This window comes from Urocitellus parryii, chromosome 11 (genome assembly GCF_045843805.1).
Source record: "Urocitellus parryii isolate mUroPar1 chromosome 11, mUroPar1.hap1, whole genome shotgun sequence".
Classification (NCBI taxonomy): Eukaryota; Metazoa; Chordata; class Mammalia; order Rodentia; family Sciuridae; genus Urocitellus; species Urocitellus parryii.
This window is the reverse complement of record NC_135541.1, coordinates 47,058,535-47,075,906: the sequence shown is the minus strand read 5'-3', so window position 1 is coordinate 47,075,906 and position 17,372 is coordinate 47,058,535. Positions and strand designations below refer to the sequence as shown.

At 35.7% G+C, this 17,372-nt stretch overlaps 1 protein-coding gene across 1 annotated transcript in view; it reads right to left on the bottom strand.

Moving 5' to 3' along the window:
- The window catches only part of Raver2 (ribonucleoprotein, PTB binding 2), a 103,466-nt gene that overhangs the window by 53,369 nt on the left and 32,725 nt on the right, over window positions 1-17,372 (bottom strand). The window contains exons 5-6 of the mRNA XM_026411011.2: window positions 10,928-11,397; window positions 7,092-7,283 (exon numbers count right to left, since the gene is read on the bottom strand). Coding sequence (XP_026266796.2) covers window positions 7,092-7,283; window positions 10,928-11,397 — 662 coding nt within the window. The remainder of the gene's footprint in view (window positions 1-7,091; window positions 7,284-10,927; window positions 11,398-17,372) is intronic.

Sequence of the window (17,372 nt, the reverse complement as noted above, 5' to 3'; positions counted from 1 at the left end):
TTGAGAAAAATAAAAGCGGCTCTCATTTACTATAGACTTGGCATTGTTCTAAGCACTTCACGTGGGTTAGATTACACATTCTTTGAAAACAATTCTATAAGTTGGTATTATTATCCCCATTCTATAGATGAGGAAGCTGAAGAAATTCATAAAGCATTATTATTAATCTCCATTACACGATTTAACATGAATAAAATAGTAGAAAAAATATGTACATATATATGATTAAAAAATAAAATAGTGATCTAAAAGGTCAGGTTAAAGAAACAGAAAGTACAAGAAAACAAGTATAAGCAGGGGACAGAGGTAGAAGTGTCAAGACCTACATAAAAGGAATCCTGAAGGAGAAAATATGAAGGAAATCTCTGAAGAAATGACAACTGAGAATATCTCATTATTAAAGAACATTAAAGACCACAGAATGGAAGGGTTTACAATGTCCCAAATAGGATGTCCAAAAGAAAAAAAGCCCGTCTTTTCATATTTCTTGTCATGAAATTTATGGATATCAAATCTCAAGAAAAACTGTGAAAAGCTTCCAATATGAAAGAGCATACCTCCAAATAAATAAGGATCAACATCAACTCCTTTCTCAAGGCACCTGCACTAGACGCAACGAGATGATGAACTTGTATTTTCCAAGTAGTACAGGAGAAAAGCTCTGGACCTAGACTTTTGTATTTAGCTAAGTTACTATTTAAATATCAGAAAGGAATGAAAATGTTCTCAACCATACAAGTTATCAGAAGGGTTTCCCACATGAGTACCTCTTTAAAAGTGTCCTTGGAAGAAGTACTCTGGCGAGAAAAAAAATAAATGTAAAACAATATTGCCTGTTATGTGAAAATTAATCTACGTAATTATCATTTTAATCTTGTTTACTAAAGATAGGGTCATAAAACAATAAAATAATATTAAAGACAACTCTAAAGTAAAAACGTAGACAACAATATGGTGGCAGTAGGGCAGGATGGTGGAAATGAGTACAGGTGAGAACGATCTCAGTAGAAGACAGAGCACTGGTGAACCTGGGAGTGCTCTTTACGGATTCAGGGACAACCCCCCCAGGAAGATAAAGATAGACTGTATAGCTCTCAAACCAGAAGAAGAAAGATTTATCTATCCAATAGAAGGAAAGGGAAAATAAAGGGAGTTATGTACCTAAAACAACATATACAGAAAAAAAATGGCAATATAAACCAAAAAAAAAGTTGTAGCCATTGCAACGTCAGACAAAAATTTTCAAGGCAAAAAAAAAAAAAAAAACCCAAAACGAAACCACAAATATTGACAAAATGATCGATATGATTATGAACAAATGTGTACCTAATAATTAATATATACTCAAATACATTCTATATATCTCATATATACATAGCAACAACTGACAGAATAAGGAGAAAAATCAACAATTATATATGAAAATTTCTAATATATTCCTCTGAGACACAAATCATACTGAAAACTCAAATGAAAGTTAAAGAGAATGAACTGATACGAACTGATATTTATGTACATATATCTATGTATGTACACATTCAAAACCCACAAGCATAGAGCTTGAGTGGCTCTAAGCACAGGTGGATCCACTACCCATCAGGGCCCCAAGGCCACAACATCCATTCCTCCCCAAATCAACATTAGAGATTAAGTTCTCTAACCTTAATCAATACAATTAGAAATCTGTAGCAAAAAAATAGCTTGTCAAAATTCCTAATTTGTTATAAACCAAAACTATGCATGTTAATTAAGCTTTGAGTTTAAAAGGAAATCATAATAAAAATTGAAACATTCGTAATTTAAAAGTTATGACACTGAAGCATAGCATTAGTTAGAAGGAAATGTACCTTAACTGCATTTATCAGAAAATAACCAGACTGAAAAAAAAAAAGAGAGAGTTAAGAATTGACATCAGTAAAGATGGGTAAATATATTCTCTTCCTCCCTTCAAAAAAAAAAAAAGGAGAAAAGGAAATTAAAGAACAAAGAAATAAGGAAATCATAAAGGCATAAATAAGCAAAAGAGAAAATTTTGAAATGATGAATATAACAAAAGCTATTACTTGGAAAAAAATAGATCTTTTATAAGCCTGATCAAGGATCAAAAGGAAAATGCAAATAAATAAAATATAGAAAGAAATGAGGAAACCAGACAGGGTGTTTTAAAAATAATAAATTATATGTCAATAATGTTGAAAGCTTAGATAAAATTGATAAATGTATAGGCTACACTCAAATGTGAAATATGGCACAGAAAGAATAAAAACTAAAATATGTAACTATCCATAGATGAAACTAATGTGGCAATCAATAAGTCCTTTTGGAAGAAGCACAAGGACTAGGCCCACACGGGTTTATTTGTTTATTTTTGTTTCTTTGTGTGTACTGAGACTTGAACCCAGAAGTGCTCTGTCACTAAGTTACATCCCTGGCCCTTTTTATTTTTTGAGACAGGGTCCTGCTAAGTTACTGAGGCTAGCCTTGAACTTGTGATCTCCTGCCTCAGTCTTCCAAGTACTTAGGATTATAGGTGTACGCCTCCATGCCTGACATCCCATGATTTTATAGACATCCCTGTTTATACAAGCTGATCTATGAGACAGAAAGGAAAGGAAGAGGTAGAAAAGTACTAAAATCATTTTATAAGATCAGTGTTATCTTAATCCAAAAAATAAGAATGGTACCAAAAATTTAAGTGCGTTCAATTTATGATCGCATGTGTACACCACGTATCAAATAAAATACTGACAAATCAAACAATGCATTAGAATAAAAGGGTGGTTTATATAAGAAAATGTGTGATTGACCACATTAGTGAGCTTGTGAAGAAATCACACAATTATCTTAAACATTGTAGAAATAGTTACATAAAATTTAATCCCCATTGATGATTTTAAAAAATCTCAGAAACTTGATAAAAAAAATATGTACCGCAAACCTATAGTAAACATCAGTGATAACTTATTTTGTGTGTGTGTGTGGCACTGGAGAATGAACCCAGGCCAGGGGTTCACAAGAGTAGCTGGGATTACAGGTGTGTATCATGCTTCCTGGCATATAATTTGCATTTATGACTGAAAAATATTTACGATTTCTGTCACTGTTATCCAGTCATAAAGGGCCATGTAGGTCATTCTAAGGAATTAGAATCAGGTAGGCATTAAAGAATATGAAGAAAGAAAATGACATCATATAATTTGAAGATAAGAAAGATCACTTTGATGCACTGTGGAAGGGGGATTAGAAGAGGAAAGACGAATGGCTTGGGGATCATGTAGGGAGTTATTCTAATCACAAGTGAGAAAAGATGACATCCTGACTAAAATAACAAACATGCAGACAAGGTCTCAAGGACCTGTGATTTTAGATGGAGAGTTTAAAGAATTTGCTGATATTTCTGACACGTAGACATAAGGACACCAATCATAATTAACGCATGACACATAAAGTTGTTACAGAATATAAAAAAGCAGGTGCCAGAATAAAATAACTTTCTTTTGAAATGTTGAAATTGAACTATTTATTTAATTTAAAGGTAGGCTAATAAGCGAGCCTTTGGAACTATAGATTTACTACTTATAGAAATTTGGTCCAAAAAATATGCCTGCAAGTCATAGTTAACAGACAACCATTGAGGCAATTGGAGTGTGTTAGAGGAAGGAAGTCAGAAAGTGAAATACAGAAGTCTACGATATCTGCCCTTTGGGGAAAAATAGGAGTTAGGGAAGGAACCATTAGGCAGGTAAGAAAAAGAATGGTGTGACAGAATCCATGGTAGCAGAGTTTTTTAAATGTCAGAGATCAAGCCATAAAATATTAAAAATATTTTATATATACCTGCAAGATACAAATATTAAGAAATCCTTGTTTAAAAATGTTCAACATCTTCTAGTAATTAGAGAAATGCAAATCAAAATTACTATAAGATTTCATCTCATGCCAGTCAGAATGGCAGTTATCAAGAATACAGACAACGATAAATGTTGAAGAGAATGTGGGGGAAAAGGCACACTCATACATTGCTGGTGGGATTGAAAATTGGTGTAACCAATCTGGAAAGCAGTATGGAGATTCCTTAGAAAACTTGGAATGGAACCACCATCTGACCCAGCTATCCCACTCCTCAGTATATACCCAAAGGACTTAAAATCAGCATACTATAGTAACATGGCCACATCAATGTTTATAGCAGCTCAATTTACAATAGCTAAACTGTGGAAGCAATCCAGATGCCCTTCAATAGATGAAAGGTTGTCTGTTAACACAATGAAATATTACTCAACATTAAAAGAGAATGAAATTATGGCATTTTCTGGTAAATGGATGGAGTTGGGAGAATATCATGCTAAGTGAAGTAAGCCAATCCCCAAAAAAGCAAAGACCAAATGTTCTCTCTGATAAGTGGATGCTGATCCATAATGGGGGAGGGCATGGGAAAAACAGAGGAACTTCGATTGGGCAAAGGAGAAGGAGGGGTGGGAGAGGGGCCTGGGTATAGAAAAGATGGTGGAATGAGATGGACATCATTATCCTAGGTACATGTATGACTGCACATATGGTGCGACACTATATTGTATACAACCAGAGAAATGAAAAGTTGTGTACAATGAATCAAAATGTATTCTACTGTCATATTTACCTAATTAAAATAAATTTTAAAAAGCAAAAGAAAGAAATTCCTGTTGATTTTAATGAGAGCAAATTCACTTGACTAGTGTTGGCAGGAACTATATTGCATTAGACTGAGAAAAAAATGGAAAATTAAGAAATGGTGACAATGAGTAAGATCTTTTTGTTCCAAAAGCTCTGGTTATATGGTTATAAAGGCCAATATCTGAACAGGGAAAGGCTTTTTTTTTTTTTTTTTTTTTTAAGGAAAAGGCTTGTAGCAGATGGGATGGAGCTAGTGAAGCAAATAAAAATAAGTAGAAAGGCAATGGTCAAGGACTCCGAGGATGGGGGCAGAGCCATAAGCCCCTTGCTTGGGCAGATGGAGACATAACCCTACCTCCAAGAGGGCAGGAAATATTTACCGGCTTTGTTCACTGGAGAGTACTAAACATCTCTGAGTGCATGTCGTGGGTACCCTACTAGTACTTGTGAACAGATGCTATTGATCAGAGAAAGAAGCAGGAAATTTGGGCATGGATAAGAAAAGATGAAGGAATGCATTCAACACATGGCCTCCATATTTTTATACAGTACGAACCATGATCATTGGGCAGAAACAAAGAAAAAAGCCGGAACAAAGTGCAGGGTTTAGGTAGTTTCTGTTAAAATGGAAAAGAGCTGATGAGAGACAAGCTGAAGATCTGCTGGGGGTGGGGGCAGCTATAACTACAAGTCATTCATCCATAATGGCATCAAGCTACCCAGTTGTTTGTTTTTCTCAAAGAGGACACAGGGCCCCAATTTCAGAAGTAGGCAACCGGACAAACTGAGTTTTAAACTCAGCAAATCTATCGCAATGAATAGACAACTTAACCAGAGGAAATGAAGTTGATGGTGAATGAATGGCTGAAGTAGTGACTTACATAAGGATATAAGAATGAGAACCTCTAAGGGGGATCAGGGTGAGTCAAAGAGGGTAGGAAGAGGGTGGGAGATGTGAGAGTAGAAGCCTAAGAACAAGAGCTTGTCCAGTCTTCTAATTTCCTCTCTCCAGCTCATCTACACATAAACCACTTTCAGATTAATCTCCAGTTGGCTTATCTTTGATTCTGTCACACCTTGTTTATTTAAGTTCTAAACTGCCTATCAAATTCAACATAAATTCTTTGAGTATTCCACATAGTCCCTGCTTGGGCTTCAACCTATACCTCTCTATACAAAGTGCAACTAGACCATGTACCACTCTCCAAGCACGTAAATTCAGCTCAGACTACTGCTGGAACAGTTTTTCCCACCTACGGTGACCACTCCCTGCCTCCTGAGGGGTCCCAGATCTAGCAAGTAAAAATACAGGATGTTCAGTTAAATTTGGAGTCAGATACACAACAAATAATTTTTAATATAAGTATGACTCATGTAAAATCTGTATTTGGCAATCCTATCCTCCACCCCCATTAACACATGTCAATATCTCATCTGCTCTTGAATGTCACCCGAAAATGTCACCTTCATCATGCAATCTTCCCCAATTTCCTTCATTGAATCAACAAATATTTGCTGAGCCTTAGGATGAAAATTGTGGTCTCTGAGATCTCTAAGGAACTTTGAGGTTACAGAAGTAGAGAGGGAAATAAGTAGAACAGAGAAGTAAGTACAATGTGCCTTGTGAGGAAAAGAGGAGACTTTTGCTATGGATGCTTATGAACACTTGTTGAAAAAGAGGCATTTAAAAACTCACTACAGAGAATGAGGATGTGGCTCAATGGTAGAGTGCTTGCCTATCGTGTATGAGGCCCTGGGTTCAATCCCCAGCACTGCAAAGCAAACAAACAAAAAATTCACAACAGAAGAGCAACTCAAATAATGTGAGTTGTATGAATGAAATTTCTTGGGGTTTTTTGTTTGTTTATTTTTTGTTGTTGTTGTTGTTGTTTGGTTGGTTGGTTTTAGGTACTGGGGATTGAACCCAGGAGCACTCTACCACTGAACTACATCCCAGGTCCTTTTTTATTTTTGTTTTGAGACAGAGTCTTGCTAACAAGTCCAAGGTGGACTTGAACTTGCAATCTTCATGTTTCAGCCTCTGGAGTAGCTGGGATTATAGCTGTGCATCACCAAGTGGACTCAATTTCTTTTTTTTGTAACAATTTCTGGCTTGATTTAATGAAGATACCAGTTAGCCAACTTTAAAAAAAAAAGAGGAATATATTCAATGTAATAGAAATATAACAATGGTCCAATTAAAGCTCATTACTTTGGGTAGACTAGATAGATTAAGATAGTATTAGAGGGGGCTGGGGTTGTGGCTCAGTGGTAGAGTGCTTGCCTAGCATGTGCAAGGCACTGGGTTCGATTCTCAGCACCACATATAAATAAATGAATAAAATAAAGATCCATCAATATCTAAAAAGAATTTTAAAGAAGAGATAGTATTAGTATGTTCTATATCCTAAAAAAGAGGGGGGAAAAATCTTGCTTACCACACGTTGAGCCGCTATCAATGCTGCTAATGTACTTCGTCCAGGCGCTCCTGGGGCACAGAAGGAAACCTGGACTTTGCTTCCCTTGACGGTCATGCCATCTGCTGCTTGCTGAACCTCTTCAGCATGCTCTGCAGTGTGATACTCAACCACTGCAAAGCCGCCAACGTAACTACCTTCATCCTGTGCAAGCTGACAATAATACATTTTATTAAAAGGGAATTTTGATGTTGACTTAGAAACATTAACTTACAATAAATAATTTTCAAGTTCAAGAACATTTATATTAGCACATGATGCTGATGAAGATAATGTTTTCTCTTTCTATGAAAATGAAAGTTTACTCACTACTCAGATACACTCCTTCCTGAAGACAGGAAGATAAAACAGGGGTCTGTCAACTTTTTGATTTTTCTAATTTATTTTAACAGTCAATGCTCAAATGATAATAATCACTAAAGAGTACGAAAAAATATTTTTTAAGAAAAAAATTTGATTTATAGGAAAACATGGGGACATAATAATGAAAGCTTTCTTTAAAACAAAATTCACTGGATATATGGACAATGAAACACACCAAAGAATTACTGGAACATATGTCAACATAAAACTAAATTAGTATTTTCAGGAGCAGAAAGGTAGGAGGAAGCATTCAATTTGTAGTTCAGCAGTTTAGGCAGATCCCAGCAATCTGGTCAAGTATACCAGATTTATTTTTAAAAATCGTGCCCCAGGTTTGTTAAAATACCATATGTAACACACAACCTTTATTTCTGAAGGTAACCTAAGTAAATGGCTGCCGTGTAGAACTTAATTTATTTCTAGTCACCCACCTGTAGGAGTGTAAGGGAAGATACTAAAGTCCTGGATCTGTAAAGACTGGCACAAAGAGCAAAAATAAGAACAAAATAAGAAACTACAATGTTTCTAAGTTTTGAACATGTCTGAATCATCTTACATACATTTACGCTGCAAAGGGATCAATGTGACAACTTTCAGGTTTGTGTGTCTTTGAGAAGACACACTGACAGCACTTCTATGTGTTTGGCATCTCAGATATTATTACAAATAAATCACTTCTTAATTTTAAAAATAAAGGAGACTGAAAAGAACTGTCTTCTACTTTCTGATATACGTAGACCAAATTTCCATTTTTCCTTCATGTGCTTTATTCCCTTTAAAACTGTCCTCAAATGTCTTTGTCTCCATAAACTATTTTCCAATCACGTGGGGAAAAGTGAAAATGCATACTCCTTCCCAACAACTCTGTTCTCATGATGCAAGCCAGAACTTCAAACTGGATTTGTAAAGGTCACCAATCCCTTTGGTCTCCTGACCGCAGTGACTATGTCTTTAACGCTGTCTGTGTCAACTTACCATGCAGTAGGCCTCAGTTAACAGGCCCACGGAAAAGAAAGCATTCTGACATTTTTTTAAGTATTTATTTTTTAGTTGTTTAGTGTTGGACACAATACCTTTATTGTATTTACTTATCTTTATGTGGTATTGAGGATCGAACCCAGGGCCTTGCTCGAGCTAGGCGAGAGGTCTACCGCTGAGCCACAACCCCAGCCCCGACATTGTTGTTTTAATAATCTTTTTTGAAAACTTTAAAAATACTATTTACTATTTCTGTTTCATTATGATGAGCTTCCTTCCTTCACAATATGTAATATCATTTTAAGTCTTTCAAATGACAAAATCATTTTAACTCCATGGCATCAGTAGTTTTAGAGAAGAATATTTCAGCTCAATGAAAGCCATTCAAAGATATAATGGTTTGACTTGCAACCTAGTTAATTTTCCACTATTTTGAAGTATTTGAAAAGCTAAATGGTCACTCAAAAATATTACAGCAAACATTTTCCATCAGTGTAAAGCATGACACAATAATCTAGCTGTAAGGTAGCTGTCAACTCTGGGGTTCATAATTCAAACATAATGAATCATGATTGGCATTTCCCCTCATATTTGCCTCAAAGCCTCAACTAAAGTTATAAAGAATTATGTATGGCTACAGAATGATATTGCTATAATTCTTAGTCCACAAGAATATCATATCAATAAGCCAATCAACTTTCAATAACTGGACAATGATAAAAGTTTATAATAAGGGGCTGGGTTGTGAATAAGCAGTAGAGAGCTTGCCTAGTATGTGCGGGGTGCTGGGTTCAATCCTCAGTGCCACATAAAAATAAAATAAAGGTATTGTGTCCAACTATAACTAAAACAAAATATTTTTTAAAAAGTTTATAATAAAATATTCTAATTTTATAAAATTCTTGGATGGTTTCTTTGATGTTTATATTGGGATTGGAGGGGTGGAAATGTAAGAAAAAGGATGGTAGCATTAATCATATTTATGTACATACATATATTACTAAAAACAAAAAAAGTATAGCCAAAAATATATATATTTATCTGTATCTGCATGATCTTGCTCATATTCAGAATCTTAAAAAGCTGAAATTCTAGAATTAGAGAGTAGAATGATGGTTAACAGCAGGTGAGACAATTGCAATATGTGATTGAAGAAATGTTGGTTAAAAGATACAAAACTCAAGAGGTAGGAAGAATAAGTTCACTGTTGCAAAACATGGTGGCTATAGTGGACAATATATTATTGAAAAATGGTAAGAGAGTGTATGTTTAGTGTTCTTATAACAAAAATGACAATCACAGGGGCTGGCAGTATAACTAAGTGGTAGAATGTTTGCCTGGCATGCACAAAGCCCTGGGTTCAATCCCCAGCACTGCAAAATAAGTAGATAAACAAATATTTTTTAAAAATATTTTAAGTTATGCATATTATAATTAGCTAGATTTACTCACTTCGTAAGTGAGTAACGATATCATGTTATACATGATAAACCCATGTAATTTTATCTGTCAATTTAAATACACACATACACGCACTCTCCAATTCCAAAATTTCTATTGCAATAGTAAGAATTCAACAAATGTAAGATTAAAGAAAAATGGGAAGAAAAAAGAGGGAAGGAGGGAGGGGAAAGAGCATGGAAGGAAAGGGAAGGTGGTAAAAAAGAAAAAAAAATGAAGACAGGGAACAGGAATAATTGATCAGTTGCTATCAAAACTCAGGAAGGGAAGGAGTTTTTACACAGTATATATTCTCTCTATTTATTAGGTATGTTGAATTTTACTATTATAAAGTGCTTCACATTTCTCACCAGTGCTGTTAGTTTTCAGGATCTTCTCTAAATGTCTCACCTCCATGACTCCATTAAGATATAAGTATGCATTACTTTTAAACTTCATGATACTTTTCTATACTCCATTATATCACTCTTCGTACAGCATGTGCAATTATTTGCCTACTTGTCTTTCTCCTCTACAGAATTTTGAGGAAGAGAGAAAGAGAGAGACAGACAGACACACACACACACACACACACACACACACAGAGAGAGAGAAGAGAGAGAGAGAGAGAGAGAGAGAGAGAGAGAGAGAGAATATCCTTCTATTCTCTGCATTTGGACACTTGGCATAGAATCTGGCACAGAAAAAGTACTAACTTAAGAGTTGTATAAACAAATGGATGAATCAACACATGGCTGGACAAATGGAAGGGATGAGGAGGGGAATGAGGAAGCCATGGATTTGCTAAGGCATACTTAACTACACACAATATAGTTTGGCCCTTGAACAGAAGGAATTGACTTAAAATTTCACACGTGATTAAAGTCTTCCTTATAGACTAGAACAGAATCAAATTATCCATTGTAATGTTCATACAGGTATGAAAAAGAAATGTTTGAGTTTACACAGGAGATATATACACAGATATTTCTAGGTGATCTCCTAAAAATACATACCTGGCAAAACACAGGCTTATGGATACTGGAAAAAAATTGCAATAGCTCTTCTGAATCCCTGTAGTCACTAGGGAGTTTATCTATACAAAGGCACTTAGAATGAATGAGCTCTGAGGCCAATAGATTAACATCCATCCATTGTGCAAAGAGTGCTGATGCTCCCAACTGTTTACCCAGTAGTTCCAATCTAGCCTTTGCAGCAAAGTCCTTTTTCATGTATTCCACAAATCCATAGCCTTTGGAATGGCCAGTAACTTCACTGTAGACCAGAAAACATCTCTCAATATTTCCGTAAGTACGTACAAGTTCTTCAAACTCTTCTAATGTGAAAGAAATGGGCAGGTTGGTAATACACAGCAAAGCATCTGTGGGCTGGAGTTGAACTATCAAGTCTTTGCCTCGAAAAGAATATTGATGAAACATCTGAATTGCACTCTGGGCTTGTTCTCCATTCAATAAGGTAACAAAAGCTGGAAGATAATAATAAAGTGAATTAAAGAGTTTTCGAGGCCAGTGTTTTCCATTTTTTTTTTTTTACTGTGACCCACAGTAAGAAATCCATTTTATGTTCACACACAATTTTTCTGAAACATAATTATCATGAAATTATACGCTTGTTATATGAAAAGCACAAAGCACTAATTTTTTAAAGTTCTATTTCACAGTTTTCTTAATGCTGACATCTCACTAAACTACTTCCATGGACAGTTGTTCAAATAGAAAGTATGGAAATTATATTAGGAGTTCCATTGTAAAGTCCTACCATATTCTAAGAGGTTTTTTTTTTTTTTTTTTTTTTGGTAATCTCCTCCAAAATATAGAGATATAATTTTTCCCTAACAATTTGTGATACAAAAATCTTATGAAGTCTTCATAAAAAACAAAAACAAAAAACCACAAAGGTATAGCAAAAAGACCAACTGCCCAGAGGAGGAGAGCCAGTTCTCACCAACTCATGTATGTATTTTCTTAAAATAAGATTACTTAGGTTGAAACAACCCACAAATGTATATAATTTGGTATACTTTTATGAATAATATCTAATGAAAAGATCACATGATTTTGATCTTAGACAAATAGCCTAGTTTTAAATTTGATAAAACAATAAAAAACTGTCCTCTCTACCTAATGAAATCATTCCAGCACCAAACAACAAATTGATATAATAATTTATACAATACAGCTAGGTATGGTAGAGATCCTATCTACTAAGGAGGCTGAGGCAGGAGGATCACAATTTGAGGCCAGTCTCAACAACTTAGCAAAAATCTTGTTTTAAAATAAAAATTAAGAAAGGGCTGGGGTGTAGCTTAATGGTAGAGCACCACTAGGTTCAATCCTTTGTACCATCCCCCCAAAGTAATTTAAACACAAGGTTCTAAATCAATGAAAAAAATCATACAATGTGTATCTATTAAAATTTTAGCCATGTTAATTATCTATTTTTCTAATAAAATAAAAATATTTTGAGCAACTTTCTAAGAAAATTGGAAAGCCCCACATTAAAAGAAATACCACAGGATAATCCATAAGTTACAAATAAGTTGCTCTAAAGAAAGTTCCTCCTGGGGCTGGGGATGTGGCTCAAGCCTGGCATGCGTGCGGCCCGGATTCGATCCTCAGTACCACATACAAACAAAGATGTTGTGTCCACCAAAAACTAAATAATAAATATTAAAAATTCTCTCTCTCTCTCCCTCCTCTCTCTCTCTCTCTCTTTAAAAAAAAGAAAAGAAAAAAAAAAAGAAAGTTCCTCCCTCTCCCACTCTATTGGAAATATACAGTGGAGTTGCTCTATATAAGCATTTAATTTACCCAAATTCAATTAGAACAGCATGATAATAAGTTGTATATAGAAAATATGTATAAAGCAAGAAAGGAAGAAAGAATTTAAATAGCCTGGGTAATTCTGCCTGTCATTTCAATCTGTTCTTCCCTCAGCTGGTCTTCGTGCCCACGTAGGTGGCTCGCAGTGTGAGCATCTCACCACACTGAGTATGAAGCTAACATTTAAAAAACACATCTTTCATTTAACATGGTCTCCAAATGCAAGGAAATCATTGCCAACGGAAGAGCCAATGCTTTCAACACTAGAGAAAAAATAGCTTTGCCATACTTATTGAGAGAATATCTCTTGGTTTCCAACACCCTTTTTAAATGGCTTAAGTTATTTTGATTCTGTATCTTTTTTCACCTCTTATGCTGATATAAAATATCATCTAACTCAATTTCCTTAAAACATGCAAATAAGTCAACCAACAGTTTGTAAATACTGGTTATGTTCCTAATATCAGCCATAAAATCATCAGCTCATGTGTGACTTGAATTCTCAAGGCATTTGGAACTGTTTATTATTCCCCCCTGCTTTTTTTGTTTTTTTTTGGGGGGGGTACCAGGGACTGAACTAAGGGACAATCAACCACTGAGTCATATCCCTAGCCCTATTTTGTATTTTATTTAGGGACAGGGTCTCACTGAGTTGCTTGGCACCTCACCTTTGCAGAGGCTAGCTTTAAACCTGCAATTCTCCTGCCTCAGCCTCCTGAGCAGATGGGATTATAGGCATGTGCCACTCACCCAGCTAATATTCCCTTTATTAATTTCCTTGGTATACTCTTTCTTGGGTCATACATGGGTAACCTGTCTGAGTACTCCTTCCTCTGTTTCCTTTGTTACATCTTTCTCCTCTGTGCATAGCTACAAGGTAGCTCTCCTTTGTGTTCTTCCTGGCAGATTCACACACAGAAATACCTGTGTGCCTGTACCCGGCAGCTTCAGGCCACTGAGTCCCTCTTCTCTCCTGCTACACCTTCTTTTCTTGGGGCAATCGAATCTCCTCCCATTTATTCAGTAGTATGTGACAAATACCATGTTAGGCACTGAAAATGCACTGGTGAATAAAACAGGTACGATTCCTTTCAATATAGAGCTTACACTCTAATAGGGAACACGAAATGTTTAACAATGAGTTACAAATGTGGTGTCATCAGAGAGGAAGTAGGAAGGACCATGGGAGCAATTATATACAGCAAATAACCCAGTCTGGAGGCCCAAGAGGGCATCCTATACTCTAATAATTCCCAAACCAATGTCAATGTTTTTAATCTTCATTTATACACACACACACAGATACACAGACACACAGACACACACACACACATACACAAACACAGGCACACATGCACACATGCACACACCTGACTGTCCAAAATTACTCATGATCTTCATCTTATTGCCACCAAGAAAAATGAAAACAGAAACTCAATTACTGCTCCTCTTCCTTTGTTCCTTATTTTAGCTGGTGACCTCACACTCACAAATCCGAAACCCGGGAATCCCCCTAGACCTGTCTCCTTCATCTCCCACATAAAATGTTCTAGAATTCCACCCTTATTCAATAGGTCTTGAATCCATCCTCTTTTCTTTGTTCCTCTAGCTTTTCCTCTTTTTAATCCTTTTTTCACAGATGACAAAACAGCACTCTCAAAACAGAAGCTTAACTGTGTCTATTTACTGCCCGAACTGCAATGGTTTGGTATTACCAACGCAGCCGCAGCCGCAGCCCAGCTTAGCCAACAAGCCTTTCTAGCGAAGCCTTCCCCAGTCTGACTCCAGCCTCGATAACTGCCCTAGTCCCTCCCCTCCCCACACTGTTCTTTATTCTCTGACAATACTGAATTATTTGTAGGTCCTGTAAACATCAGGTTGTTTCAGGCATCTTATACATTACACATGTAGTCCATCTTGCTACAAGATCCTTCCCTGTATCTTCAGCTACTGGGTTGAGTTTCACATTCCGCCCAGGGACTGCTGCACCATGGCCTCCAGGAAGCCTTCCCTGAAGCTCTCTCCCAGCCAGAGTTCGCCATTCCTGGTTTTCCGATACCTGTGCATTTTGAACTTTGCTTGAATCATTGCATAAATTACTATGACTGTATCCCCACCAACTGCCACAGTCATGACACCTAGATAAATGAATAAATGCATGCATCCATAGAGCGACAACACATTTAAAAACTGACACTCTCTCTTTTTTTTTTTTTTTTTTTTCTCCTTTGGGTATCTGCATTTACTCAACCCAAATAAGAGATTTTATGGTAGAAATTAAATGTCATAAGCAAATTAAAAATTTCAAGCAGTAGGAAAAAAGGTCACTTTTGTTCTTATATAGCTTCTTCCATGTCTTTCAAAGATCACAAATTCGCTAAAAGCAATAATTTTTTTTCTCACATTGACTCTGGTGGAAGTGGCAGATGTCATTTTAAAGAGAAAAGCTTGTAAGGGATTTCAGGATTAATTCTCTTATGCTTTTCCTGTGTTAAATATTCCACAATTGGTCCCAACTCTTAGACAAGTCATTGCTTGCTCATTATTAACTCATTATTGGGATAAATTTGATGGAGAGCATGCCAAACATTTTCCCCTAAAGTATCCTATTTTAGTTTAATATGGCACCACCCCACTTGGAGCTGGGCTTGAACCTAGGGCTTCACAAATGCTAAGTAAATACTCTACTCCTGAGCTACATCCCCAGCCCTAATGTTTATATTTTAGTACAATAATTTCCTCATATCTACTATAGAAAGCTCTGGTTGATAGGTTATAGTTTATAAGTGTCAGCATCTTTTATCAATCTACTTATTAATTATACGTTTCTACAGGTACCATCATTGCTACTGAAATCCAAGGAAACACCATTTAATACAATTAATGCGTTTCTTTGTTGTGTTATTTTAGTGGGTGACTTAGGGCTTACAGTACATCTTCAACCTATCACAGTCTACCCTCAAGTAATATTATGCACTTCATGTGTAGTACAGGAGCTTGACAACAGTGTACTTCCATGTCCCCCACCCCAGCCTTTGTATTATCGCTATTACATATTTTATTTCTACATGTGTTATAATTTCAAAATAGTGTTATTTCTACTCTAAAAAGTCCATTATCTTTTACATAGACTTAAATATTAAGAAAAAGTCTTTACCCACATAATGACCATATCTGGTATTTGTGTGTGTGTGTGTGTGTGTGTGTGTGTGTAGTTCCAGATTTTTGTCTAGTATCATTTTTCTTCCTGCTTGAAGAACTTTCTAAAATATTTCCTACAATGCATGTTTGATGACAATTATTTCAATATTATTGTATGACTGAAAAACATATTTTACCCTCATTTTTTAAAAGATTTTCAATGGGTAAAGCATTCTATACTATTTTTATTTTCAACAAAGGAAAAAAAATGTTGTCCTGAGCTCTTCTCGTTTGTATGGTTCCCTTTGTGTCATTTCCTGTGATCATCTTTATCTTTGTTTCTCTAAACATCTTTTCCTTCCCTGCTTTTAAGAATTCTTCTTTATTGTGATTTATAAGCAACTGATTACAATGTGCTTTGTAGTTCTCTTTATACATATGTTCTTGGGGTTAAGTTTATCAGCTTAGAGTTTTCACCAAATTTGGAAAATTTTCAGCCATTAATTCTTTATATGCTTTTATCTGTTTTCCCATTGCCACCACCACCCTTTTTGGGGATTCTAATTACTCCAGTATTAGGACTCTTGAAGTTGTCCCACAGTTCACTTATAAAATAGTTCATATTTTACAGTCTTTTTTATTCTTTGTTTCATCTTTGATAGTTTCTTTTGTTGCCTTTAAGTTCACTAACCTTTCCTCTGCTGTGTCTATCCCACTGCTAATTGTAGTTTTCATCTTTGGGACTATGATTTGGTAAATTTTTAAAAATGCCTCTACTTCACATGCTCAATCCTTATTAGAACTTCTTGTACCTATAGAACACAGTTATAAAAACTGGCTTAATGTCCTTCATTAATTTACCTGCATCAATTCCAGGTCAGTTTTGACTAATGTTTCTCCTCATGATGGTTTGTACTTTCTTTTCTTTTTAAAAATCTTTTTAAGTTGTAGATGGATACAATATTTTTATTTTATTTATTTATTTTTATGTGGTGCTAAGGATCGAACGCAGTGCCTCATACGTGAAAGGCAAGTGCTCCACCACTGAGCTACAACCCCAGCCCCAGTTTGTTCTTTCTTGCTTCTCTGCTATGTCTGATCATTTTTTGTTTTGTTTTGTTTTGTTTTATTTTTGTTTTTGTTGTTGGATGCCAGACATTGTACATTTGGTCTTGTTTGAGTGCTAGATACTTCTGCATTTATATAAATACTCTTGAGTTTTGTTTCAGGGTATGGTTACACTTTTGGGAAACAAGTGGATCTTTCCTGGTCGTACTTTTAAATTTTGCTAGCTAGGTAGAGAGTATCATTCGTCTAGAGGGAATCTTCCTCCCTCCTGAGGCAAAACCTTTGTCATTTCTCCTAGTGCTGCATGAATTATGCAGTGTATCATTCTGGCTGGTGACAACACTTCTCCTGTCCCCATGAGGTGGAAGACTATTATCTTTAATCTTTTTGTCAATATCTAGTGACACTA